The sequence below is a fragment of the Amblyraja radiata genome, chromosome 16, assembly GCF_010909765.2.
Source record: "Amblyraja radiata isolate CabotCenter1 chromosome 16, sAmbRad1.1.pri, whole genome shotgun sequence".
NCBI lineage: Eukaryota > Metazoa > Chordata > Chondrichthyes > Rajiformes > Rajidae > Amblyraja > Amblyraja radiata.
In genome coordinates, this window is record NC_045971.1 from 11,358,717 (window position 1) to 11,386,254 (window position 27,538).

A 27,538-nucleotide genomic window follows, 5' to 3' on the forward strand; every position below is an offset into this window, starting at 1 on the left:
TCAATAAAAACGCAAAGGACTGTGTAAAGGAATGGGAAACTGTCATATAACCAACTAGCTTCAAAGACACGAAAAGAAGAAGAAGACCATGATCAGTGAAGCATGTGCAAGAAATAAATGACCTATTCCAGCTCCCACTTCTTAAACTCTTTATCTCTCCCCAGGCTACATACTCAAGTTAAATTTAATAGCACAAAGAAAAGACCAGACTAAATCCAGGAAGTCTAAAATTAAAGCAGAAAATACAAATAATACTGATCAGGTCAGTACAATTCTATGAAAGTAGAGCTAACAGTTAAAACCCAACGTCTTTCCAATTACTATTGATATCCACAACTTCCAGTACCATCGAACCATTCCGCAAATCCTATGCCCTCTGTTCTTCCACATCCAAATACTTCCCACCTTTACTGCAAATAAATGACTGCAGGCTGAAAACCTCCTTTAAATATCTCCTTCATGTTGTCTCATTCCAATTTCTAAAACACACTCCAGCATCTGTGCTTCAATCAGTCACCTTTTACCTGTTGGTACATTTTAGTCATGTTCAAGTATGTTATTTTTAGTCATCATGGCAAGAAATTCAGAGGCGACAAATTTGCTGAACGCTTTGTCTAGCCACAGTGCATCCGTGACTCTCTTGAGCCACAACACAACGTTAAAACAACGTTTTTGTCCGTGCCCCGTGTTGAATGCAGCCTCTCCCACTTCACCCGGTGGCCAGTCTTCATGTGTGATCTCTGGGTTATTGTGGGAGTGGCAGTAATGGAGGAAGGAAGCTTTTCATTCACCACATGGAAACAGTTCAATTCTTGAATGATCACTGTGTCACCTTGTTAGTGAAAAGATATTGAATTGGGACCTAGCCCGAGTCTGCAGAGGCAGGATGATGATGAGGAGGAGGAGTCGTCCAGCCGGGCACACACTCTGCTCTTACCTTGCACGCCGAGAAAATCCCCAGTTTCTCCAATTTCTTGGCCCGTGGGAAAGCGCGGACCTGGGCCTTGCGCTGAACCGAGCGTTGCTGGCTGCTGCTGGCACCGGGCCGGGCAGGGTCGGCCGGGCTCGGGGCGGCGGGAGAGGCCGCCGTTTGCGACGGGAAAGGCGCTTGAGCCCGGCCTTGCGAGGCTTGCGCTGCCTCAGCCATCACCGTGCCCCCCTCTGCCATGGAAACCACCGAGGACGCCATTGCACATGCGCGCCGGGTGCACCTTGGGAGATGTAGTCATTGCTCTCCCGGTGGGGGCAATGCGCATGCGCATTGACGTGGGCATCTTGGGAAATGTAGTGTGCAAGATGGAATTGCAGATGCGGGTTTACACCAGAGAAAGACACAAAAAGCTGGAGTAACTCCATCCCCTATTCCCATTTCCTCCGCCTACACCGCATCTGCTCCCAGGATGAGACGTTCCACACCAGGGCATCGGAAGTGTCCTCGCTCTTCAGGGAACGGGGATTCCCCTCCTCCATCATAGATGAGGCTCGCACCAGGGTCTCTTCCATACCCCGCAACACTGCTCTCTCTCCCCATCCCCGCACTCGCAACAAGGGCAGAGTCCCCCTAGTCCTCACCTTTCACCCCACCAGCCGGCAAATACAACAAATCATCCTCCGTCATTTTCGCCACCTCCAACGTGACCCCACCACTCGCCACATCTTCCCATCTTCCCCCATGTCTGCCTTCCGCAAAGACCGCTCCCTCCGCAACTCCCTTGTCAATTCTTCCCTTCCCTCCCGTACCACCCCCTCCCCGGGCACTTTCCGTTGCAACCGCAAGAAATGCAACACCTGTCCCTTTACCTCCCCCCTCGACTCCATTCAAGGACCCAAGCAGTCGTTCCAGGTGCGACAAAGGTTCACCTGTATCTCCTCCAACCTCATCTACTGCATCCGCTGCTCTAGATGCCAGCTGATTTACATCGGTGAGACTAAGCGGAGGTTGGGCGATCGTTTCACCGAACACCTCCGCTCAGTCCGCAAGAACCTACCTGAACTCCCGGTGGCTCAGCACTTCAACTCCCCCTCCCATTCCCAATCCGACCTCTCTGTCCTGGGTCTCCTCCATTGCCAGAGTGAGCAACACCGGAAATTGGAGGAACAGCACCTCATATTCCGCCTGGGTTGCTTGCGTCCGGTTGGCATGAACATTGAATTCTCCCAATTTTGCAAGTCTCCTCCCCTTCCTTAACCCTCGAGCAGTCTCCTCCCATCCCCCTGCCCTCGGGCTCCTCCTCCTCCCTTTTTCCTTCCTTCTCCCCCCCCCCCCCCATCAGTCTGAAGAAGGGTTTCGGCCGAAACGTCACCTATTTCCTTCACTCCATAGATGCTGCTGCACCCGCTGAGTTTCTCCAGCATTTTTGTGTACCTACCTACATTAACTAACTGACTAGTACATCTTGTACTAGAGAGTCAGGGGACTATCCTGACTCTCAGTCTGATGACTCTCATTCGGAAGAAGCGTCTCGACCAAAAATGTCATCTATGTTCTCTAGAGATGCTGCATGAACCAACATCTGGCAGTCCCTTCCTACACAGAGGCAGACAAAGGCATACAGTCAGTGAAATGAATCAGGACAGTGAAACTAGTCGGATAATTAGGGTGAGGGGAGGACGGAGATAGAAGTGATGTAAGGGTTACTTGAAGTTCGAGAAGTCAAAAAACCGCTGAATTGTAAACTGCCCAAGCGAAATATGAAGTGCTGTTCCCCCAACTTGCGTTTGGCCTCACTGACAGTGGAGGAGGCCCAGGACAGAGAGGTCAGTGTGGGAATGGGAGGGGGAGTTAAAGTGTTGAGCAATCAGGTAGGTTTAGGCAGACGCAGACTGAGCGGAAGGTGTTCAGCGAAACGATCGCAGAGCCTGCGCTTGGTCTGGCCGATATGTAGGAGTCTACACCTGGAACAGCGGAGACAGTAGATCAGGTTGGAGGAGGTGCAAGTGAACCTCTGCCTCACCTGACAAGACTGTCGGGGTCCCTGGACCAAAGATCCTATAGCAATAGGATATCTGCCCTGGACAGAGTTGAGAGGGGAAGGTATAGGGACAGGTGCTGCACGCAAAGATCCGCTATAAGACCTTTGGTTGCACGGTCATGTACAAGAGACAACAGCGCGCCGGCGTCCCGCCCACGGCAGTCTGGGATATGTAGTCCATCTCTTCTTAGAGCGCCACAAACGAATTAAAACTCACTTCTTCTTCACAGTTTAATTAAAGCTAGTTAAGCACATCTAATGTTTGTGCTTTAAGTAAAAAAAAATAATAATAATGGATAGATGAGGACTTTAATTTGATTTGCAAGGCATCGTGGGTGTTGTAGTTTATCGGCTGGCATCGGGGCGCGTGCGCACACTTGCGAAGTTGACGACGTCGAGACGAAGTTCGTTGGGAGCTTTTCCTAACCGACCATGAGGGCCAAGGTGAGTGAACAGTAACTGACAGAAAAATGATAGAATAGAATCCGGTCATTATGATAAAATAAGTGCTGAGTAATCAATTTGAGGGGGAAATGTGTTTTTTTTAAAAAACTTTTTGCCCGTCGTATCCATTTTGAGGGCCGCGACCACGCAGTCAGTGGGTTCTTGTTCTGACCTGTTGATCGATAAACAGTAGGTGCTGGGGGCGGCGGCGGGGGGAGAAACTGCGATCGACCGCACTTCAGGCACGATTCCACCTCGCTCAGCGATTCAAACTTTACTGTTAAACGATCCCATCAACTTTTCTGCAACACGCGGTCGACCGTCACCTCCAGCACTTCCTCCCTCCGAGTTTGTCGCTTTACACAGGAGGCTGAAATGTTGAGTGAAAAACAACCTGCTCTATGAACTGTTCAAAAGGGAACTGCAGATGCTGGAATATCGAAGGTACACAAAATTGCTGGGGAAACTCAGCGGGTGCAGCAGCATCTATGGAGCGAAGGAAATAGGCGACGTTTCGGGCCGAAACCCTTCTTCAGACTATAGACAAATCTATAATTTAAAGTCTGAAGAAGGGTTTCGGCCCGAAACGTCGCCTATTTCCTTCGCTCCTTAGATGCTGCTGCACCCGCTGAGTTTCCCCAGCAATTTTGTGTACCTGCTCTATGAACTCATCGGGTCAGGTTGCATCAATTGATATCACATTGATGGTCACAATGTTATGCCGGATAAAGGCTGTTAATATTATCGAGAGCCTACATCACTCTGGTCACGCTCTCATAGAGTCTGACAACGTGGACACAGACCCCTCGCCCTTAGGCCCAACTTGCTCGTACATGTCCCATCTACTCGTCTCACCTGCCTGCGTTTGGCTCATATCCCTCTAAATCTATCCCATCCATGCACCTGTCTAACTTTCTCTTAAACGTTGTGAATGTACCTGCCTTCTCTGGTAACTCGTCCAATACACCCACCGCCCTTTGTGTAGAAAAGGTTACCCCTCGGGTTCCTACTAAATCTCCCTTCCTCACTTTAAACCTATGTTTCAACCTATCCTCGGTTCCCCTACTCTGGGCAAGAGGCTGTGCATTTATTTACCCGATCTATTCCTCTCATAATTTTGTACACCTTTATCAGATCACCCCTCAACCTCCTGCAAGGACGATCTTGCCACTTCTATTGTGAAGAAGGTACAGGAGGAGTCTGAGGAGGTTCAAGATCCTCAGATCCAAGAACATTTTAATTAACCATCAGGATATTGACCTCTGCCATTCACCACAACCCTACCTTGGCAACTATGATCTACTTTGTTTTGGTTGCACTACATGTTTATGGTCCGGTGACCTAATATTTGTCTGTTGGTTTTATTATCATATGTCCTGAAACGGAATAGTGCAGAGCCAAAAATAATGCCCCCAGTTCCACATCGTTTGGAACCTATTTGGTGGTTGTAATATATGGAATGTACAATCGGAACAATCATGGAAACAGAGACTACATTTATTATTGTAGGTTAGATGATGGATTTATATATATATTTTCTCTTGATTGTACCATAAGAGTGCTAAGAGAAAGTTATTTCATTTTACACAGGAGGATGCCAAGATAAAGTTATTTCATTTTACTGAATGTGTGTATGGAACTGCTATTTATTGGATGTTACGTTAAACTTTATTTTGATTCTAAAATAATACAAGAGTAAATATGCCAACTTTCTACTAAAACTAATTGTTTTATTTCTTCTACAGTGGAGGAAGAAAAGGATGCGGAGGTCAGTATGTCTTTTACTTTTTTCCAGCTCTTTATTAAACTTAATAATACACTTTTAAATTGTGAAATCTGGTTCAGGTTTTCATTCAATCATTCATTAATATATTTAAGCATATGTTTTGAGACTTAAATTTGATTTGAAATAACTGCCAGCTTGACACTTTTCAAAAGATTGTGCGTTTTATTGAAATGTTTCCTGCCATTTCCATTCAACATTAAGGAAAATTTGCATAATTTATGTAGATTGGTTATTGCATGTGAACCAATCATAGTAGAGTAGTATCATTAACCCCACCTTACTGTATGCTTTATATTAACATCCACTTCCTACATTAAGTAGTCTTGGAAGCAATAGTGATGAATTAACAACTAACAACCTGCTGTACCACTATACTATGTGTTACAATTAAACATAGAAAATAGGTGCAGGAGTAGGCCTGCACCGCCATTCAATATGATCATGGCTGATCATCCAACTCAGTATCCTGTGAAAACGTTACTTTTATAACTACTAAACAGGTTCGCTTCTTAATAAACAGACACCACACAAACTGTTTGGTAGACCAGTTCAAAACTTTACTTATTATCGGCCGATGGAAGGGAGCGAGAATTCCAGTCAAGTGACCAATGTAGACACTTAACTGTGCTCAGCCACCTTCCCTGAACAACAGAATTATATTTCATTTTATAGTGTTTCTTTGTCACCTTAGCACATTCCACAGACATTAGTCATGGTCAGAGGTACAGGAAAAGGTTTCTACAGAATGCATCACATCAAAGGCATTTTGTCACATGGTACAAGATATATTAAAAACATTGGCCATTTGGTTTACGACATTTTATCTTTCTACTCCCCTGGTTCCTCTCTTCTTCTCTGTCACCTCGTCCCTCATAAACATAGGACACTTGGTTTACGACATCATACTTTTCAAATACATCAAAGAGATGTAGCATCTCTCGTCACCTCCTCCCTCATAAACATAGGACACTTGGTTTACGGCATCTTACTTCAAAGAGATGATTCTAGCTCCTTTGCTTATCACTTGGGAGACAATGTTATAGTATTTATTATCTCACACCCCGCAACCTGAGGCAAGCCTAATTTGAGACTAAATATAAGCTGTAAGCTAGCCCAGAAGCCAATTTAATATCTTCTTATATTTTTAACTAAAATTCAGCTTCATCACATGTATCTGCCTTCTCTCCATACCCCCTGATCCCTTTAGCCACAAGGGCCACATCTAACTCCCTCTTAAATATAGCCAATGAACTGGCCTTAACTACCTTCTGTGGCAGAGAATTCCAGAGATTCACCACTCTCTGTGTGAAAAATGTTTTCCTCATCTCGGTCCTAAAAGATTTCCCCCTTATCCTTAAACTGTGACCCCTTGTTCTGGACTTCCCCAACATCGGGAACAATCTTCCTGCATCTAGCCTCTAGTGGATGACGACAGATGGCACAATGGGCTAAGTGTTCGGCTGGCAACCGAAGGTAGCTGGTTCGAATCCCGCTTGGAGTGCATACTGTCGTTGTGTCCTTGGGCAAGACACTTCACCCACCTTTGCCTGTGTGTGTCCTTGGGCAAGACACTTCACCCACCTTTGCCTGTGTGTGTGGATGTAATTATGTGAAGCACTTTGGGGTCAATGCAAGTTGACTAAAAATGTGCTATATAAATAAAGAAATTTAATTTAATTTAATTTAGCCTGTCCAAACCCTTAAGAATTTTGTAAGTTTCTATAAGATCCCCCCTCAATCTTCTAAATTCTAGCGAATACAAACCGAGTCTATCCAGTCTTTCTTCATATGAAAGTCCAGACATCCCAGGAATCAGTCTGGTGAACCTTCTCTGTACTCCCTCTATGGCAAGACTGTCCTTCCTCAGATTAGGAGACCAAAACTGTACGCAATACTCCAGGTGTGGTCTTACCAAGACCCTGTACAACTGCAGTAGAACCTCCCTGCTCCTATACTCAAATCCCAAAGACACATAAAGATGACTTTGAACTCCAGACCTGTGTAACATAATCATTTACATGGTGTCAGTCAGCGTGAAGTAACCCACTGCGTCCGTATATCGGGTTTTATTTGTGTTTTATCAGTTCCATTTGTATCACTATGGCTGAATCATACCGCAAGCCAGCGCAGCTCATCTTTGATTCAGACATCGGGGAACGATGGAGGCTATTCGAAATCGAGTACGAACACTATATCAATATCGTCTATCGTAATGAACCAGATGCTGTCAAAGCTTTGCTTCTACTAAACCTGGCAGGACCTGAGGCTCTGATGAGAGCACAGACTTTTGACTTCGCGCCAGCAGTTCTCGACGACAACAATCAGGTAGTTGTACCTGCTGAGACTATGCGTGACCCTAATGTTTTACTGCGTAAATTCAGGGAACTATGCGACCCACCCTTAAACCGTATCTTAGAAAGAGCAAAATTCTTCGCGAGACACCAGCTTCCTGATGAGCCTGTGGAAAGATTTATTTGTGATTTGAAATATATGGCTCTGCAATGCCACTTCGGGGTTATGTCCGACGAATTAATCAGGGACATGCTTGTCATTGGCATGACTGATCAAAACCTAAAGATTAAGTTGCTGCGGAATGCTGACTTAACCCTTAAACAAGCTGTGCATGCCTGCCATACGTCAGAGATTGTGGCTACACTTAGTGACCAGTTTGACACTCAGAAAAAGAGTATAAACTTGACGGGTTTCAACAAACGCCCAACCACGACAGCTAACAGAAGATTTATGAACGAACCGCCGCAAACGGCTAACCGGGGATTTATCAATGAGCCGCCGCAAAGATGTCCGAATTGTAACTATTTCCACAACAAGGGACGAATGTTCTGTCCTGCGAACGGCAAACCATGTAACTACTGCAAGAAAATGAATCACTTCGCCGTTGCCTGCAAGTCCCTTGGGAACAGACCTTCCAGCTCAGCGTCTAATCTGCACCTGTTGCAACAAGACTAAACATTTCCAGGCACACAGGACCAGCTCGAAGCTGCCCATGAGGACGATCCAATTAGCGCATATGAAGAATCCACTGTGCACACACTCCTACACTCCGCTGGTATGCTTTCGGATCCATCTGTATCAATGTTCATTAACAATAAACCTGTGAAGGCCAAATTGGAAGCTGGTGCCACAGGTGTTTAAACCAGCCACGGTCCAGAAGTGCATCGAGGAGAAACACAACATCCGGAAACGATCCTATGACAAATCCAATAAACCACTGAAGCTACTGCTGCAGGGTCAAGTCGTCCGTCTGCAGACCACTCTGGGACATTCCCGTCTAGGTTTCGTTGTCGGCCCGTGCCAAGGAACCCCTCTACTACCTTGTCAACGTCGATGGTGCCCTGCACAGACGGAGCCGCCAAAACTTGCTGCTTGTAAAAAAAAAACCCGTCCACCACCAGTAGATCCTTTTGCTCCACCTCTGCTGCTGCCACTATCACTAGTCCAAGCATGTCCCGTTCTCTGCCACGACCGGCGATCCCGTCTAACAACAACACTACCTCTCCCGCATGCTCACCCTACCGGTCGCCTATAGCGTCCCCAGCTGCCTTCTCCCTTCTGGGTTCACTGCCTCCCCCACTAATTTTTCTGGTACATGGGGAGAGGGGTTGGTTCGTACGCGTTCGGGTCGTATTAGTAGACCGCCTGATAACGGCGAGTACGTTTAAATTTGCGCGTCTTACCTGTGCGTTATATTCGCTCTATGGGGACGGATGTAGATTGGTTATTGCATGTGAACCAATCATAGTAGAGTAGCATCATTAACCCCACCTTACTGTGTGCTTTATATTAACACCCACTTCCTACATTAAGTAGTCTTGGAAGCGGTAGTGATGAATTAACAACTAACAACCTGCTGTACCACTATACTATGTGTTACAATTAAAGATGACTTTAAACTCTAGACCTGTGTAACATAATCATTTACAATTTATATTTATTACAATTTATAAGTAACTAGACCAAGTGCAGACCCGTTGGGTCTGTTCCCCCAACGTGCGGTTGTGGGGGGGGAGGCGGCATGCAGCGTCACACACACAAACTATCCCCCCCCCCCGCACTCACGTTAATTACCCCCCTTGATATTATATTAATATTATTAATTTGCTCCTTTTACCCCATAAACACCCTATCTACTGACGCATAGCCCCCAACTTGCAGTCACACCTAGAGAGGGGGGGGGGGGTAGAGAGTGGGGGCAGAGAGAGATGGGGCAGAGACAGAGAGAGAGGGGGTGCTGATAGGGGGGAGAGGTGGGGAGCAGGGAGGGGGAGGTAGGGTGGAGGGGAGGGGGTTTAGGGGAGGGAGGGAGGGGGAGGAGGGGAGAGAGAGGGGGAGGGGAGGAGACGGAGAGGAGAGGGGGGAGAGAGAAGAAAGGGGGGGAGAGGGGAGGGGGAGAACCTAAAAAACATTTTAGAACCAAAAAAGACACATTCTGCAAGCATTGTAGAACCAAAAGAGACACTTTTTGCAAACATTTTAGAACCAATAGACACATTCTGCAAGCGTTTTAGAACCACTAAGGACACTTACATTTGAGTAGACATGTGTTCAGTGTTATTCACAGATCAGAGAAACGTGACCCTCTGCCTTCCTCCAGCTTGCAGACACTGATTGAGGCACACCACTTCCTGGTTTTATAGTCCCTCCCCCCTGCCGCCAGCAGGGGCAGCAGAGAGAATGGGGAATTTTGTAAAATCATTAATATCTCTGTCATTTTTAATCGACGGGAAAAATCCTCGGCACACATACGGCGGAGGGGGGCTCTGAGCAAGGTGGCCAAAAATGACGGCCGTAGGTGGCGGCGTTCTCTCGGAAATCGCAGCACAGATGGCCAAAACCGGTCAAGAACAGACTTTTAGTAATGTAGATAGATAGATACTTAGAATATTTGTAGCTATTTACAATGTCTTTCATGACAAAGCTTTCACTATAAGCTTAAAGTTAAAGTATATTTTTGCACCCTTCCCCACCCAAATGGTCTGATATTAGTATTCCAGTAACAGTAAGCCCTTGGGTACTTAATAACGGAATGAGGCAAGTTTAATGTTGAACAGACGAATGTTGTGATCAATCCATTAATAACCATGATGCGGTGTATCGACCCAAAACATCGATAATTCCTCTCCCTGACAGATGATGCTCAACCGGCTGAGTTCCTCTAGATTGTTTGTTGCTTCAGATTCCACCATCTGCAGTCTCTTGTGTCTCTGTTATTTCACATTTTTCTCTGCTTTACCATTTTTATGTAAGTTGCAAGCTTTAATATCTGCACTCCACAGAGGTGTACAGCTATATAAAAAAACATTTAGATAGAGGAGTGGTTAGGTCAGTACACTGGCCAAAAACAATTTGAAAGAATAGGACACATTCTTAGAGATTTATAAGCCTCTAAACAATATCAGTAGAGACAAATAAAATTCTGAAATGTCTGTATTGCTGTTGATAACAGGTAAACATGCAATAGATAAATACCTGGAATGTCCCATTTTATCCCAGTATTTCATAGTCATCAAATCCAGCATTTGAGCACATCTATTTTGGCTTTTATGTGGTATTTTGTTTAGAAAGAATGTTAAACAAAACTGTGCAGTAGTAAATGCCATTGCTTCTCTGCCACCCTTAGACCCAACTCTTTTTTCTGTCTAATGACTTCAACTTGTTCCATCACTTAACCTTATCCAGTTTTAATCCCAAAGCATTAGGAACTTGCTTCCACTTGACTTGCTATGTAGTTCCAGCACTTGTTTTCATTGCATAAAATGGTTCATGGAGGACAATAAAGATTTTATCCACTTTGCAGCATATAAACATTATTATACATTTTTGCCAAAAGAATTTAAACTTTATTGCTGTCTGCATAATTTTTGTAAATGCACATGGCAGCCTGTGATTTATTTTTAACTTTCTATTCCTGAATAGACTGAAGCGCAAGCGGAGGAAGATGAGGGCGAGGTCAAAGTGAAACCTTGTTTATGACTGCAGTGATTGGCAGCTGCTTTACAGTTCAACTTCAGTGGTTAATGGATGATTTTCAAGCTTGTGTTCTTCAGAGACTATTTATGTATTGGTTATTCAACTTTTATGAATTGTTGGTTTTGGTATAACAATAAAATTGTTTTAAAAATCTGATGTGCAGTGTAAGGAATAGCTACATTGCTATGACATTTGTGAATTTTCTCATTTATAATGATGCCAAAGTAAGATGATTTTTGCCATTTCGATCTGGAACAAAAAAACTTTTTTATTTCATTTTGCTGTATTTTTATATATGATATTCTGGTAACTATTGGATCAGGCTGTGCATTGCCTTGTTTAATGGTTTATAGATTCAAATTTCTTGCCCAATGGCAATTCTTTTCTCAACAGAAGGAAGATTGGGAATTATGAATGTTTATAATTTTCTGTGTCAGTGGATTATGGATGCTTAGTCGCTGAACTGAATTGCATGGCATTGTTCAATACACTTTTCAGCTGTTGAGGAATTTGAAATAAGGTTTGGTTGATGGTGTGGAGCTATAGTCCAATCTCAAATGGAGAGCAGGCTGAAGGTTAGCAAGTTTTAAATGTTAATATCATGCCGTTTATTGTTTCCCTATGCCTAGACATTGATCTGAAAGATCAAACTAGATAGATATCAGGAATACATTGATGTGCCTCCTGTTGTAAAGAGTTGCCCTATTTAGAAAATAGGTGCAGGAGTAGGCCATTCGGCCCTTTGAGCCAGCACTGCTGAATTTTGCATTATGAATTTGTATCCTTATCGATGGACACTTCTGATTGGAGTTCTCCAGCTGGGTTAACAGTATTCAATGTGACGGGTTTACTTGGGCAGTTGAACAAGTGTGCTTTTACAAGTTATGGTAAATTCCATGTACAGCATCACAGTAGACACTGAATTGCATGAAAGGGGTTAATCAAATGCCTGTTTTGTGTCAATCAAATTAATCTTTATCTGCCGTTAAGTGACCCATTTTATTCAACTTTTTTTGTAGGCAGGAATGAAAAAACACAATGTCAATATTTCCTTTTTTGTTCAGATATTGTGGGAATTTTCAGTGAATATGGAAAGTGTAATCAGTGGTAGGGTGCATCTTTTAATCCCCATGTTGAGATTGTGACTTTGGGTGAAATATTTCCAACGGTATTGTCAGATATTTTATCCATTGCATTACATTTTTTTTTAAATGTTCATAATTTTTTATGAGCTGTGGTTGTCAATATAGCTGGTGGGTAATAGAATCCCTAACCACTTCTAGAAACATAATGGGACTTTGATCACGCTACAACTTCCAAAATATATTTTATTTTGCCCATTCTAAACTGGAATAAAGAGAAAATTTCAACTACAATTGAATCACATTGAATGTGATTCAACTGTCTTGTGGCATAAAATTTCTCACAAGTGCAGTACAAATGGTACAATTGATTTTTGGCAACAGAGTATAACATGCAGTGGGATTCCACGTGTGCATTTGGTGCAAACTACTGCTGGTGAATATAAATGCTGTTGGAATTCAAATCAGACCACAACCTGTGTTATTTCTGCCAAAAAAGGATGAATCATAAGGAGCCATTTGACCGATTTTCATATTGAATTAATATTGTTTCTTTTTGCAACAATAGCAGATAGCAAGCCTCCAATACATGCATGTGATCGAATTATAAGATTACAATGTTGCCCCTAACGATATCGCACAATGTCCATTGTTAAAGCTTTTTCCTTACTGGTTTCAAACCTGCAGCCTAAAATCTCATCAAAAGCAAAACTTATCGGGCTGTTTAACTGCTGAGGAAGCAGGTGATGGTTTGGCTCTAACTTTCAGTGGAGTGAGACAAAAGATGAACAGCAGTAGACACAAAATGCTGGAGTAATTCAGCGGGACAAGCAGCATCACTGGAGAGAAGGAATGGGTGAAGTTTCGGGTTGAGACCCTTCTCACAGCAATGTTGCTGATAGAGTTATATGAAATTACAAGTTGCATAGATAGTTTTTTAAAAATCCACATAGAGATATAATCTTAATCTGGGGATTAAGGCAAATTACTCAAATTTTAGAAGGGATCTGAAGTAGACCATTTTCATCCAGAGTTGAAATATGGAGTGCACTATCTTTGTGGATGGTGGAAACAGGCATGCACACCATTTAAGTATCTAGAAGCAGGTAAATTTGTATACGGTGACTGGATCAAATAAACTTGATTAATAAAAACAGGCACAGTATGGAAACAGACCCCTCTATTCTATAACACTCCACAGAACCTCACCGTTCACTGTGAAAATCCTATCCTGGTTTGACTTCCCAAAATGTAATGCGTTACACTTATCTGAACCAAACTTAATTTGCCCTTAGCCCACTACTCAGCTGATCAAGATCTTACTGTGATTCTTGATAATCTTGACTGTCTACCTATTCCAGTGCCATATGCAAACTTGACAACGCTGCCTTGCACATTCTCATCCAAATCACCGATATAGATGACTTCATACTTGATGGGTGTCATAGATATGACAGCCCCCTGTTTCTATGCGTTACACTATTTTGCACTGAATCAAATAAATGTCCCATGTTGCAAGTTGCATCAGGAATGTCAAATATTTAAATGATGATTGGATGTTGATGAAGACTAGTGAAAATTAAGCTTAAAATATTCAACAAAAATAGCTCAAAAGCAGATGATGTACCAGATTGTACATTAGTTTTCATGACATTTCATCCCGCATTGGCTCTTAATACTAATTACTGTTCTGTACTGTGTAATGCAACATAATTTCAGGATTCACAATGTTTGACACAATAATGCTTAAATATCATTAACCTTTTCAAAATGTCCTGCTTAAAGTATCGCAGTCATTATGTTCTGAATCCGTGATCCAGTCGTCTAAATTAATAATTAGGAGCCAGGATTATTCTTCCAAAGTAGTGGATTTTTTTCCTTCATTTCATCTAAAGGAATGAATTAACAATGGAAGGCTGGTTTTTGTAATGATGGAGGAATCTATCTGAACATCCGTCGAGTTTATTTATATCCTTAAGAAAAACAAGCATGCACCCTTCACTATGTGCTACATTAATAATTCCACACCCACATCAATGTGATTAACTTTAAAACTCTTCTATGAAATAGCCTTGTATGACAATCCAAGAGTAATGAGAGATGGGCAATGAATTGCCATTGCTGCCTATTTCCAATCAACGAATCAACAAGACACGATGTTGACAACTTTTATGAATGACAATTGAAGCAATGATAGAACAGTTATTCTGACATGACTAATGCTGATCTATTTTTAGCTACTGCTGGGTGTGGATTACAAAGTAAAGCGCGAAGTATAACATTGATGGGGGTGAAGTCACACCGAGTCTGAAGTTGGTTGGTGGCACCGTCTGGTACAATGAGCCAAGTGCCAAGAGTTGCGTGTGACGGTAGCGTGTTCAGCATGCCATAGCAATCCAAATAACTCCCAGGAGCGGGACATGGTCTGCACACTCCTGGCAGCGAATTGTTATTCTTATTTCACCAGGCAGATTTGTACATAATCCTCAAGATAATGTTTGAACAGTTGACCTAGTAGTGAAAAGGGGACACAAAAGTGTTGGAGTAACACAGCGGCCAGGCAGCATCGCGGGCGAACATGAATAGGTGACGTTTTGGATCGACGCCCTTTATTGGACTGATCAATAATCCACACCTATCCATGTTCTGAGACGCTGAGTTACTCCAACACTTTGTGTCCTTTTTTCACTAATAGAACAACTGTTCAAACATTATCTTGTGGATTATGTACAAATCTGCAGTTCCGTGTTTCTGCACCTTACCCTTTAATAACATGCCATGAATGTTGTGGTTTGTACAGACTGACACAATGTTGTTGGCTATCGTCAATTTTGATGTCACTGTGTTAAAATAACTCCAACCTTTCCTAAAGATCACTGAAGCACTTCATTCTTATTTAAAGCAACGCTGAGTACCGCTGTTATTTTCTGTCCATGCGTCCTGAACATAGCAATGTTGAGTAGATTCTGGAAGCGTCCGGAGCTCTGCCCGTGGAATATATAAGGCGTGTGTTCCGAGGGCTGCGACAGATCAGACACTGAAGTCTACGAGTTCATACCAGCCGGTTTTGAGCGAAGTGACAGAAGAGGCAGAGACGATGCTGAGCTGCCGGACTTTCCTCCCTTCCCGTCGGTGGCAGCAGCCTGTGCACACACTGTGGTCCGCTCCACTCGCTGTCTTTGAGCCGCTCGAGTGGCCCGCGTGGGAACAGCCGCAGGAAATGAGAAAGGGCTTACACTTCATGGAGCGAATTTTCGCGGAGCTGGCGAGAGAGTTCTGGGGGGAAAGAACAAGGAATGAGAAGCAGAGAGTCGATGCCGGTGGAGAGGTTCAAGGGAAGACGGTGGACGAGGGTGGAGATGGTTTTTCTCTGTCCCTGGATGTGCTGCGATTCTCCCCGGAAGAACTGAAGGTGAAAGTACTTGGAAGAAAAGTGCTGGTGACGGGAAAACACGAGAAGAAGTGCGGGGACGGCAGCGGCTCTTACAGCTACAAATACGAAGAGTTCAGGAGGGAGTTCCAGCTGCCAGAAGACGTCGACGCTGAAGCTGTGAATTGCTGTTTGTCTCACGATGGCCAGTTAAAGGTTCGAGCCCCACGCCTGGCGCTGCCGGCTACGGATGAGCGAATCGTCCCCATCACCATTGAATCTGATACAACGAACGGTACCCGTCTAACTCCCGGCGGAGAGGCACAGACACAGGAGAATGGGAGAGTTGACGGGAACAAAGAAACTAAGGACAGTTAAGACTCATTTGTAATGCAAACCTACAAAATGACCATAAAAATGTATGATGTGACTATATTTTCACATTAATGTTATATAAATTCGTGTTTGCTTGACAGTCAAAATTTGCTCACAGTTCCAATACATTCACGTGGATTATTTTATATAAACGTATTGAAATAAATAAACATTTTGAAGAATAAAATCTTTGCTTTGGTTTGTTATCTTTCAAAATGCATGTTTGGAAACCATGCAATCACATTCCAGGTATATGTGGGGGGGGGAGGGGGGGGGGGGGTTTACACTGGTAAGCTAGTCTACTAAACACAGTCACATCAGACACAGTTTAATAAATAATGTCAGTGCATTGCACCGGACCAATAGACTGCGACTTGACTCTGCCCGGATGTATTTCCCGCGGAGTCACAATGACAGCTTCTTCCAACGCGGGGGACTACTGTCCAGCATTTAGAATTTAAGAAGGCAGTGATACCTTTTTTATTTGAACTTCACGGTTTAGTATCAACACTTGTGAGAGCGATAAAACTATTTATTTGGGAATTTTTATACAGCCTGAGTTTAACAGAGTTATACTTTGTACACACTCGAGGCCAGTGTCGTCCAGACACAATGGGGTGCAGACCATTTCTGGGAGGGTCACTGATCCCTTACCATATAACCATATAACAATTACAGCACGGAAACAGGCCATCTCGGCCCTACAAGTCCGTGCCGAACAACTTTTTTCCCTTAGTCCCACCTGCCTGCACTCATACCATAACCCTCCATTCCCTTCTCATCCATATGCCTATCCAATTTATTTTTAAATGATACCAACGAACCTGCCGCCACCACTTCCACTGGAAGCTCATTCCACACCGCTACCACTCTCTGAGTAAAGAAGTTCCCCCTCATGTTACCCCTAAACTTCTGTCCCTTAATTCTGAAGTCATGTCCTCTTGTTTGAATCTTCCCTATTCTCAAAGGGAAAAGCTTGATCACATCAACTCTGTCTATCCCTCTCATCATTTTAAAGACCTCTATCAAATCCCCCCTTAACCTTCTGCGCTCCAGAGAATAAAGACCTAACTTATTCAACCTATCTCTGTAATTTAGTTGTTGAAACCCAGGCAACATTCTAGTAAATCTCCTCTGTACTCGCTCTATTTTGTTGACATCCTTCCTATAATTGGGCGACCAAAATTGTACACCATACTCCAGATTTGGTCTCACCAATGCCTTGTACAATTTTAACATTACATCCCAGCTTCTATACTCATTGAGTCGGTGAAATTATTGTAGCTCTGGCGCTGGGAGAACGGGTGAGGTGGTAAGACCCATAAAGGGAGAGGGAATCCCCAGAGTTTTGCAGGTTGCCTACATCACGTGGCCAATGTCATGACCTTGTATAAAAATAAACGTCATAGCCGTTGATAGAAACCAAGATCAAAGCCAAATCAACTCTTGAGTGTTCACAGTACCCTGGGATAGAGACTAAAGTATTGTAACCCATGTGGATACCAAATGCATAAACACATGTCAAAGATGGTCAACGACTTGCTGTTGTGTGACAACATGATACTTGCATTATTAACCGTGCCTGAATGTTGCCTGATTTTGTATCATTTTCTGACGAAATGCTAATTATTTTGAACTTTGTGCAAAACATCGCTTTCTTATGTGAGATAGTAGCCGAACATGGTTTGACTCGGGGTACAACCCAGGGACAGTCCAGTAGGACAGATATCCAGGTCTCAGTCAAAAGCGGCTGGGTTTGTTAAAGCCGGTTGCCAGTATATACTTAAGAAGTTCAGGATTTTGCTTCATGTCGGCATCGAGCTGCAATGAGAGACGGAGCCAAGTGACCCATGAATCCCACTACTAATTCTTCTCTTTGTCTCCCGATTCTTAAGTTATCCTCTCTGTTGTAATTTTCCAATTACCCACCCTGGCTCTGAACCTCAGGCTCTCAGTTCACTTATTATTGCCCATAATCATTCCCATTAGAGAACCCGAGACCGACCCACTAAATAGAGTCATAGTCAATGAGATAGATAGCTTGAAAGCAGGCCCTTCAGCCCAACTCATCAATGCCGATCAAGATGCCCACTTCGAATAGTCATATTTGAAACCCCAAATTTGTTTGTATAGCAAAAACACAGCTATTATCCATTTACAAACACGTTTTATTACAGCACACATGGAAATTACACAATAAAGTATAAAATTTGTTAAATGCTAATTAAAGCAGCGATTTAGATCAGTCAAGGAGTTATATATTTTGCTGCTCTTGCAGAAGTTTGCACAAAGTTCAGCTCCACAGTAAACAACCAACGGGAAATGGTCGTTGTGAAGGAGCAGGAAGAGTGCTCATTGTTGAACAGCCGATGACTTGTTCCCCACAGCGTTCCCACTCTCTTGCTCCTGCGCCTCTCCACCGGGATTTAACCGCTGACTGGTTGTTGTATCAGAGGCGACGTTGATGGGGACGCCTCGCTCATCCGCAGCCGGCAGCGCCAGGCGTGGGGCTCGAACCTTTAACCGACCGTCCTGGGACAAACAGCAGTTCAGAGCTTCAGCATCGACGTCTTCTGGCAGCTGGAACTCCCTCCTGAACTCTTCGTATTTGTAGCTGTAAGAGCCGCTGCCGTCCTCGCTCTTCTTCTCGTGTTTTCCCGTCACCAGCACTTTTCTTCCAAGTACTTTCACCTTCAGTTCTTCCGGGGAGAATCGCAGCACATCCAGGGACAGAGAAAAACCATCTCCACCCTCGTCCACCGTCTTCCCTTGAACCTCTCCACCGGCATCGGCTCTCTGCTTATCATTCCTTGCTCTTTCCCCCCTGAACTCTCTCGCCAGCTCCTCGACAACTCGCTCCATGAAGTTCGTGCCCGGTCTCGCTTCCTCCGCCTGTTCCCACGCGGGCCACTCGAGCGGCTCAAAGACAGCGAGTGGAGCGGACCACAGTGTGTGCACAGGCTGCTGCCACCGACGGGAAGGGAGGAAAGTCCGGCAGCTCAGCATCGTCTCTGCCTCTTCTGTCACTTCGCTCAAAACCGGCTGGTATGAACTCGTAGACTTCAGTGTCTGATCTGTCGCAGCCCTCGGAACACACGCCTTATATATTCCACGGGCAGAGCTCAGGACGCTTCGAGAATGAGCCAGTCGTTGCTGGGCTCCGGGCTCGTCACTGACGCTTGAAACAAGAATGACTCGGCACTGACGCCCACAGGGCGGTTCCAGAAACGGCGGGATGTGCTCAGCCCGGGCGATTGACAGCCCGGCCTGAGGTAGCAGGTACTCGGGAATGGCGAGCAATACACCAGAGGAACTCAACTGGTCATAGGTTTAGATATATGATTGTCACCTGTGCAGTTAAAAGCTTTGTGTTGCATGCTGCCCAATACCATACATAGATACAATCAGTTCAATCTCATGTACAATAGATAGAACAAAGGGGGAGATACAAAGTGCAGAATATAGTTCTCAATATTGTAGCCTATCAGTTCCTTAGACAAAGTCCAATGTCCTCATAACGGTAGAGGTGAATCGAAAAAATGATAGTTTAGATAGGCACAAAATGTTGGAGTAACTTATTGTGATGGACTGAGCACGTTACAGAAGTTTGAAAGCCCCTCGGCCAGACTCAGGAACAGCTTCTTCCCCTCCGTTATCAGGCATCAGGACGGTCCTTCCATAAGCTTTTCACATTTCACACGTCACAATAAAGTAAACTAAACTAAGTCAGGTCTGAAGAAGGGTCTCGACGCGAAAGATCACCCATTCCTTCTCTCCAGATATGCTGTCTGTATTGCTGAGTTACTCCAACATTATGTGTCTATCTAAGCTGGGACATTTTTTGTGGGGTAGCTCTGTTGGTGAGGAATGAAATTCAGTCCCTTGCAAGGGGTGACATTGAAACAGATGTGGAGTCAGTATGGATATAACTAAGGAATTGTAAGTGTAAAAAGACCCTAATGGGACTTATCTACAGGCCCCCAAACAGTAGCCTGGATATAGGGTGCAAGTTGAATCAAGAGTTAAAATTGGCATGTAGTAAAGGTAATGCTGTGGTTGATATGGGAGATTTCAACATGCAGGTAGACTGGGAAAATCAGGTTGGTACTGGACCTCGAGAAAGGGAGTTTGTGGAGTGCCTCCCTGATGGACTCTTAGAGCAGCTTGCATTGGAGCCTACCAGGAGAAGGCAATTCTGGATTTAGTGTTATGTAATGAACCGGATTTGATAAAGGAACTTGAGGTTAAGGAGCCATTAGGAGGTAGTGACCATAATATTGAAAGAGTTCGTTATTAATTGATTGTTGTCATATTTAAGCTTTCCTGTTGTAAAAGGCCAATTGTAATGCATGATGGGATTTGGACAACTTCCATCGTGACAAGGGTTTTTTTAACTTAAGGTGAAAAGTTCGCAGCTCTCTTGCAAGGTTTTTTATGTAAGTTGAAGAGGTTAATCAGATACGAAGGGGCCCAGAGGATGCCATTGGGGTGACTGGCTTTTGGCAAAGAGTGAAAAACAACTCCATATTTGGAGGTGGATGATGGTTTTTGTACATTACATCATGCAATTGGTTTTATTTCAGTACGTATATAAACTCGCGTGTTCTGGTATTTCTTTGTGTGTGCTGCTGGAGATTCAGACGTGAAACTGTTGCCTCTGAGTCTCTCAGTCCACACCCGTCAGACGTTAAATTAAAGCTTTGTATGGTCTTAAGAATTTGTACTTTGTCTATCTTTTAAGTGACCTTTTTCAATATGGTCTGCTTTAATCTACAATCGGAGAGGGAGAATGGTAGATCGGAGGTGTCAGTGTTACAGTTAAATAAAGAGGACTATGGAGCCATGAGGAAGGAGCTGGCCAAAGTTGACTGGAAAGATACCCTAGCAGGGATGACAGTGGAACAACAGTGGCAGGTATTTCTAGGAATAATACAGAAGGTGCAGGATCAGTTCATTTCAAAGAGGAAGAAAGATTCCAAGGGGAGTAAGGGGCGACCGTGGCTGACAAGGGACGTCAGGGACATTATAAAAATAAAAGAGAAGAAGTATAACATAGCTAAGATGAGCGGGAAGCAAGAGGATTGGGTAATGTTTAAAGAGCAACTCAAGATAACTAAAAAGACAATACGGAGAGAAAAGATGTGGTACGAAGGTAAGCTAGCCAAGAATATAAAGGAGGATAGTAAAAGCTCTTTAGGTATATGAAGAGGAAACAATTAGTTAAGACCAAAGTTGGACCCTTGAAGACTGAAAAAGGTGAATTTATTATGGGGAACAAGGAAATGGCAGATGAGTTGAACAGGTACTTTGGATCCATCTTCACTAAGGAGAACACAAACAATCTTCCTGATATAGTAGTGGCCAGAGAATCTGGGGTGACGGAGGAACTGAAGGAAATCCACATTAGGCAGGAAATGGTGTTGGGTAGACTGATGGGACTGAAGGCTGATGAATCCCCAGGGCCTGATGGTCTGCATCCCAGGGTACTTCAGCAAGTGGCTCTTGAAATCGTGGATGCATTGGTGATAATTTCCCAATGTTCTATAGATTCAGGATCAGTTCCTGTGGATTGGAGGGTAGCTAATATTATCCCACTTTTTAAGAAAGGCAGGAGAGAGAAAACAGGGAATTATAGACCAGTTAGCCCAACATCGGTGGTGGGGAAGTTGCTGGAGTCAATTATAAAAGATGTAATAGCGGCACATTTGGATAGCAGTAACAGGATCAGTCCGAGTCAGCATGGATTTACGAAGGGGAAATCATGCTTAACTAATCTTCTGGCATTTTTTGAAGATGTAACTAGGAAAATGGACAAAGGAGAGCCAGTGAATGTGGTGTACCTGGACTATCAGAAAGCATTTGATAAGGTTCCACATAAGAGATTAGTGGGCAAAATTAGGGCAAATGGTATTGGGGGTAGAGTGCTGACATGGATAGGAAATTGGTTGGCAGACAGGAAACAAAGTGTAGGGATTAACGGGTCCCTTTCAGAATGGCAGGCAGTGACTAGTGGGGTACCGCAAGGCTTGGCGCTGGTACCACAGCTATTTACAATATACAGGTACATCAATGATTTGGATTCAAAGTAACACTAGCAAATTTGCAGATGACACAAAGCTGGGTGGCAGTGTGAACTGTGAGGAGGATGCTATGAGAATGCAGGGTGACTTGGACAGGTTGGGGGAGGAGACAGATGTATGGCAGGTGGAGGTTAATGTGGATAAATGTGAGGTTATCCACTTTGGTATCAAAAACAGGAAGGCAGATTACTATCTAAATTGCGTCACATTGGGAAAAGGGGAAGTACAATGGGATCTGGGAGTCCTTGTTCATCAGTCTACGAAAGTAAACATGCAGGTACAGCAGGCAGTGAAGAAAGCGAATGGCATGTTGGCCTTTATCACAAGAGGAGTGGAGTATAGGAGCAAAAGGTCCTTTTGCAGTTGTACATGGCCCTAGTGAGACCACACCTGGAGTATTGTGTGCCGTTTTGGTCCCCTAATTTGAGGAAGTACATTCTTACAATAGAGGGAATAGGTTCACAAGGTTAATTCCCGGGATGGCGGGACTGTCATATGCTGAGAGAATGGAGCGGCTGGGCTTGTACACTCTGGAGTTTAGAAGGATGAGAGGATATCTTATTGAAACATATGATTGTTAAGGGGTTGGACACGCTAGAGGCAGGAAACATGTTCCCGATGTCGGTGGAGTCCAGAACCACAGGCCACTGTTTAAGAATAACGGGTAAGTCATTTAGAACGGAGATGAGAAAACACTTTTTCTCACAGAGAGTTGTGAGTCTGAGGAATTCGCTGCCTGGGGAGGCCGGTGGAGGTGGAGGTGGAGGCGGTGGAGGCCGGTTTTCTGAATAATTTCAAAAGAGAGCAAGAGAGGGCTCTTAAAGATAGCGGAGACAGGGGATATGGGGAGAAGGCTGGAACGGGGTACTGATTGGAGATGATCAGCCATGATCACATTGAATGGCGGTGCAGGCTCGAAGGGCCGAATGGCCAACTCCTGCACCTATTGTCTATCTAAACCTAAACATGACCAGTTGAGTTCCTCTGGTGTATTGCTCGCCATTCCCGAGTACCTGCTACCTCAGGCCGGGCTGTCAATCGCCCGGGCTGAGCACATCCCGCGGTCTCTGGAACCGCCCTGTGGGCGTCAGTGAGCCGAGTCATTCTTGTTTCAAGCGTCAGTGACGAGCCCGGAGCCCAGCAACGACTGGCTCATTCTCGAAGCGTCCGGAGCTCTGCCCGTGGAATATATAAGGCGTGTGTTCCGAGGGCTGCGACAGATCAGACACTGAAGTCTACGAGTTCATACCAGCCGGTTTTGAGCGAAGTGACAGAAGAGGCAGAGACGATGCTGAGCTGCCGGACTTTCCTCCCTTCCCGTCGGTGGCAGCAGCCTGTGCACACACTGTGGTCCGCTCCACTCGCTGTCTTTGAGCCGCTCGAGTGGCCCGCGTGGGAACAGGCGGAGGAAGCGAGACCGGGCACGAACTTCATGGAGCGAGTTGTCGAGGAGCTGGCGAGAGAGTTCAGGGGGGAAAGAACAAGGAATGAGAAGCAGAGAGTCGATGCCGGTGGAGAGGTTCACGGGGAGACGGTGGACGAGGGTGGAGATGGTTTTTCTCTGTCCCTGGATGTGCCGCGATTCTCCCCTGAAGAACTGAAGGTGAAAGTACTTGGAAGGAAAGTGCTGGTGACGGGAAAACACGAGAAGAAGAGCGAGGACGGCAGCGGCTCTTACAGCTACAAATACGAAGAGTTCAGGAGGGAGTTCCAGCTGCCAGATGACGTCGATGCTGAAGCTCTGAACTGCTGTTTGTCCCAGGACGGTCGGTTAAAGGTTCGAGCCCCACGCCTGGCGCTGCCGGCTGCGGATGAGCGAGGCGTCCCCATCAACGTCGCCTCTGATACAACAACCGGTCCGCGTTTAAATCCCGGTGGAGAGGCGCAGGAGCAAGAGAGTGGGAACGCTGTGGGGAACAAGTCATCGGCTGTTCAACAATGAGCACTCTTCCTGCTCCTTCACAACGAACATTTCCCACTGGTTGTTTACTGTGGAGCTGAACTTTGTGCAAACTTCTGCAAGAGCAGCAAAATATATCTCGTGTTTCTTGCTACATTTGGAAACAATGTCCAATAATTAATCTCTTTCCCTATTGATTTGTATATTATTGATATAAAATAGATATAAGTGAATGTCAGCCTGGTATGCTTAACAGTTGTTGATTTTGTTCAAATAATTGTATCATCAATTGACAAAAAGTAGATAACATTGAATGTCGATCTGTAATGGTGAAATATTGCGTTATTTCTCTTGAAACCAGCTTCGTTGTTTTGTACGATTTCTAATTGTGAAAATAAACTTGCATTTTCCTAAACTATGATAGCTTGGACTTCGTTTCCTCGCCCGTCAGGCGAAGTGGGGAAGAAAGGGAGAACTAAAGAATGGATGGCGAGTCTGGTCAGTCGGCGTTTGGAGGGCGTTGGAGAAATTGTTACTTACTAAAGAGAGGAAAGACGAAGGATAGACAGGCAGAAGAAAGAATTGGGGAGAGTTTCAGCACCACTTGACAGAGGGAGTTGGGGAATGAGCTGCCAGAGGAGGTAGTGGACGCAGGTACCATAACAACATTTAAAATATATTTGGACAGATACATGGATAGGAAAGGTTTAGAGAGATATGGGCCCAAAGCGGGCAGGTGGGATGGCAGATGGGGCATCTTGGTCAGCATGGGTACGTTGGGCCAAAGGGTCTGTTTCCATGCTGTATGACTCTTCCTCCCCGTCTCCTTGCAGTCTCGGTGCAAACAGAAACCAAAGAGTTGGCCTTCGCGTTGGGGACCGGGAGGAATAGTGAACGATGGTGTCCACTGATGGGCCAACGAGGAACTAGAGGGTGGAAGCGATTTTCATTGGAACAGTGAACATGGAAGTATTTCTTTGTGTAGTGACTTATCAAATTGTTGAATTCTTCAACAATTCTACTCAAGCTCTCCCTAGGGCTCAGACCCTCTAGTCCTGGCAACATCCTTGTAAATCTTCTCTGAACCCTTTCAAGCTGACAATATATTTCGTACAACATGGTGCCCAGAACTGAACACAATACTCTAAATTCGGCCTCACCAACATCTTATACAACTGCAATATGACCTCCCAACTTCTATACTCAATACTCTGACTGATGAAGGCTAATGTACCAAAAGCCTTTTTGACCACCTTATCTACCTGTGACTCGACCTTCAAGGAACCATGCACCTGCATTCCTATATCCCTGCTCTACAACACTCCCAGAGGCCTGTGTAGGTCCTGCCCTTATTAGACGTCCTAAAATGTAATACCTCATAATTACCTGTATTAAATTCCATCAACCATTCCTCAGCCCACCTGGCCAATCGATCAAGATCCTGTTGCAATCTTTCACAACCATCTTCACTATCTGCATAACCACCCACTTTTGCATCATCAGCAAACTTGCTAATCTTGCCCTGTATGATCTCATCCAAATCATTGATGTAGATGACAAACAGTAACGGGCCCAGCACCGAACCCTGAGACACACCACTAGACACAGGCCTCCAGTCTGGGAAGCAACATTCCACCATCACCTTCTGCTTCCTTCCATATTTACTATCCATTCAGCTCTCTCCTTGGATCCCAAGCGATCTAACCTTCCAGAGCAGCTACCTTGCGGAACCTTGTTGAATGCCTTCCTGAAATTCATGTATACATCTACAGCTCTGCCCTCGTTGACCTTTGTGCTCAGGAGTCTTGGTGAATTGTTGCTATGCATCCTATAGATGATACAATCCACTGCGACTTTGCATCTGTGATGAGTGTGAATGTTGTGTATGGGATGCCTATCAAGCAAGCTATGTCCTGTATGCTGTTGAACTTCCAGTGACATTGGAACTGCACTCATCAGGCAAGTAGAAAGTGTCCCATCACACTCTAGACTCAAGCCTTGTGGATAGTGGACAGGCTTTGGGGAGTTAAGGGGGAGCTACACCCTGCAGGGTTCCTTGTCTCTGACCCGTTATCTGATTTGACCCCTGGCCACATAAGTTCAGTTTCTGATCAATGGTAATCATGTGGGTATTGATATTGAAGACCCAGTGATGGTAAATCCGTTGAAAGCCACGTGGGTAATATGTGAATCACATATGTGAATGTCAGGTGGGTAGCCCGCTTGTTGAATAGCGTCATTTACTAGCATAGACATTAGTTGCCATCCATCAGCCCAGGCCTGGATATTGCCCAGCTCTTGCTGCATTTGGATGTGGGCTGTTTCATTATCTGAGTTGTGGTGAATGATGCTGAACATTGAAATTATCAAAGAATATCCGTCCATCTGATCTTACAATTGAAGGAAGGTCATTGATGAAGTAGCTGAATTAGACTGAGGACACTGTCCTGAGGGACAAAGGTGTCTTGTGAATGAGATGATTGATCTCCAGCCAGCCACAACCATCTTCCTTCGTGCTCGATCGGATTCCCTCTGATTCACGTCGCTTCAGTTTCGTCAGGGATTCATGATGCCATCCTCGATCAAATGCTGCCTTGATTGCAAGGAGAGTTATTTTTTTAATGTATCTATGGAGCTCAGCACTTTAGTCTATGTTTGGATGAAAGCTGTAATGTGTTTCAGCAGGCATAGGGCTGAACATAGCAGATGCTGGTTTAAACCGAACATAGACACAGAAGGCTGGAATATCTCAGCGAGTCAAAGAGCATTTATAGGGACAAGGAATAGTTGATATTTCGGGTTGAGACCCTTCATCAGACTGAACATAGCACCATCGATTATCCCTTCCATCACTTTGCTGATGATCCAGAGTAGACTAATGGGGTGTTATATAACAAAAGTAGACTGATATGATATGCTGCTATATTGTGCATAGATCACATTATGTAAACCAAATTACCAATAGTAAATTTGCTGTTTAATTGCTGATGTACGTCATTCTACCACCTACTGGAACATTCAAGCAACTGCGGGACAAAACTAGCCTTTTTCTTACTCATAAACTTAAACTGTGGAAACACAATCACCCCCACAACTACCATGAGCAAGGCTCATATCACTTGTCCCAACTTATTTGTACAAAATCTCCAACAGCTCCAGGTGAGCACAAATGTTCTGATTGAAAGGGAAATGGAAAGTTGGTCAAGACTTTCAAGTTCCCTGGTATTAATGTTATCAACGATCTGTCATGGACCAACCCCATGATGTGACATTCAAGAAGGCACACCCACACCTTTGGTTCCTTCGGAGACTGAAGAAATTAGGCATGTCTCCAATGACTCTTACAAACTTCCACTGATACACCATAGAAAGCGTACCATCACATTGAGTCACAGCTTTGTTTGGGAACAACACTGTGTAAGACCGTAAGAAATTGCAGAGGATTGTGGATGTGGCCAGTCCATCATACAGACCAGACTACCCACCATTGACTCCATTTACACTTCACGCTGCCTCAGAAAAGCAACCAACATAATCAAAG

At 44.5% G+C, this 27,538-nt stretch overlaps 5 protein-coding genes across 8 annotated transcripts in view; 3 read left to right on the forward strand and 2 right to left on the reverse strand.

Moving 5' to 3' along the window:
* Window positions 1-1,204, reverse strand: part of kat2a (lysine acetyltransferase 2A) — a 36,373-nt gene extending 35,169 nt beyond the window's left edge. The window contains exon 1 of one of the 2 annotated variants that reach the window (XM_033035082.1): window positions 938-1,204. In XM_033035082.1, coding sequence (XP_032890973.1) covers window positions 938-1,189 — 252 coding nt within the window. In that variant the 5' untranslated portion in view covers window positions 1,190-1,204. Of the gene's footprint in view, window positions 1-425; window positions 906-937 lie in introns of those variants that run through there. The other variant, XM_033035083.1, reaches the window with a different exon arrangement.
* A 2,093-nt stretch (window positions 1,205-3,297) lies between these two features.
* Window positions 3,298-11,346, forward strand: LOC116981896. 3 transcript variants are annotated; one of them, XM_033035085.1, is made up of 3 exons: window positions 3,298-3,416; window positions 5,162-5,184; window positions 7,287-9,125. In XM_033035085.1, the coding sequence occupies exons 1-3, from the start codon at window positions 3,405-3,407 to the stop codon at window positions 8,167-8,169; spliced, it is 918 nt and encodes a 305-aa protein (XP_032890976.1). In that variant the 5' UTR covers window positions 3,298-3,404; the 3' UTR covers window positions 8,170-9,125. The 3 variants fall into 3 exon arrangements, 2 of the variants coding, with proteins under 2 accessions (XP_032890976.1, XP_032890977.1); XM_033035086.1 differs by having other exon boundaries at window positions 5,162-5,188; window positions 7,287-9,011; XR_004414311.1 differs by lacking the exon at window positions 7,287-9,125 and adding an exon at window positions 11,137-11,346 and having other exon boundaries at window positions 3,299-3,416.
* Window positions 11,347-14,978: 3,632 nt separating this feature from the next.
* Window positions 14,979-16,204, forward strand: LOC116981897 (heat shock protein beta-11-like). Its single transcript, XM_033035087.1, has one exon. It carries the CDS (start codon window positions 15,370-15,372, stop codon window positions 16,018-16,020), a length of 651 nt encoding a protein of 216 aa, XP_032890978.1. The 5' UTR covers window positions 14,979-15,369; the 3' UTR covers window positions 16,021-16,204.
* A 1,960-nt stretch (window positions 16,205-18,164) lies between these two features.
* On the reverse strand, window positions 18,165-25,191 carry LOC116981898 (heat shock protein 30C-like). Its single transcript, XM_033035088.1, has 2 exons — window positions 25,185-25,191; window positions 18,165-19,091 (listed from the first exon to the last, which is right to left on the reverse strand). Exon 2 carries the CDS (start codon window positions 19,021-19,023, stop codon window positions 18,370-18,372), a length of 654 nt encoding a protein of 217 aa, XP_032890979.1. The 5' UTR covers window positions 19,024-19,091; window positions 25,185-25,191; the 3' UTR covers window positions 18,165-18,369.
* LOC116981725 (heat shock protein 30-like) lies at window positions 23,530-24,039 on the forward strand. The gene has a single exon (XM_033034779.1). It carries the CDS (start codon window positions 23,530-23,532, stop codon window positions 24,037-24,039), a length of 510 nt encoding a protein of 169 aa, XP_032890670.1.
* Window positions 25,192-27,538: the final 2,347 nt, after the last annotated feature.

What these genes read in the sequence shown, in the direction of transcription:
- LOC116981896 (XM_033035085.1), top strand. An exon ending in AGGAAGAAAAGGATGCGGAG is followed by an intron (nt 5,185 to 7,286) that starts GTCAGTATGTCT and finishes GTGTTTTATCAG; the next exon opens with TTCCATTTGTATCACTATGG.
- LOC116981897 (XM_033035087.1), top strand. Translation starts at nt 15,370, where the DNA reads ATGCTGAGCTGCCGGACTTTCCTCCCTTCCCGTCGGTGGCAGCAGCCT.
- LOC116981898 (XM_033035088.1), bottom strand. Translation starts at nt 19,023, where the DNA reads ATGCTGAGCTGCCGGACTTTCCTCCCTTCCCGTCGGTGGCAGCAGCCT.
- LOC116981725 (XM_033034779.1), top strand. Translation starts at nt 23,530, where the DNA reads ATGGAGCGAGTTGTCGAGGAGCTGGCGAGAGAGTTCAGGGGGGAAAGA.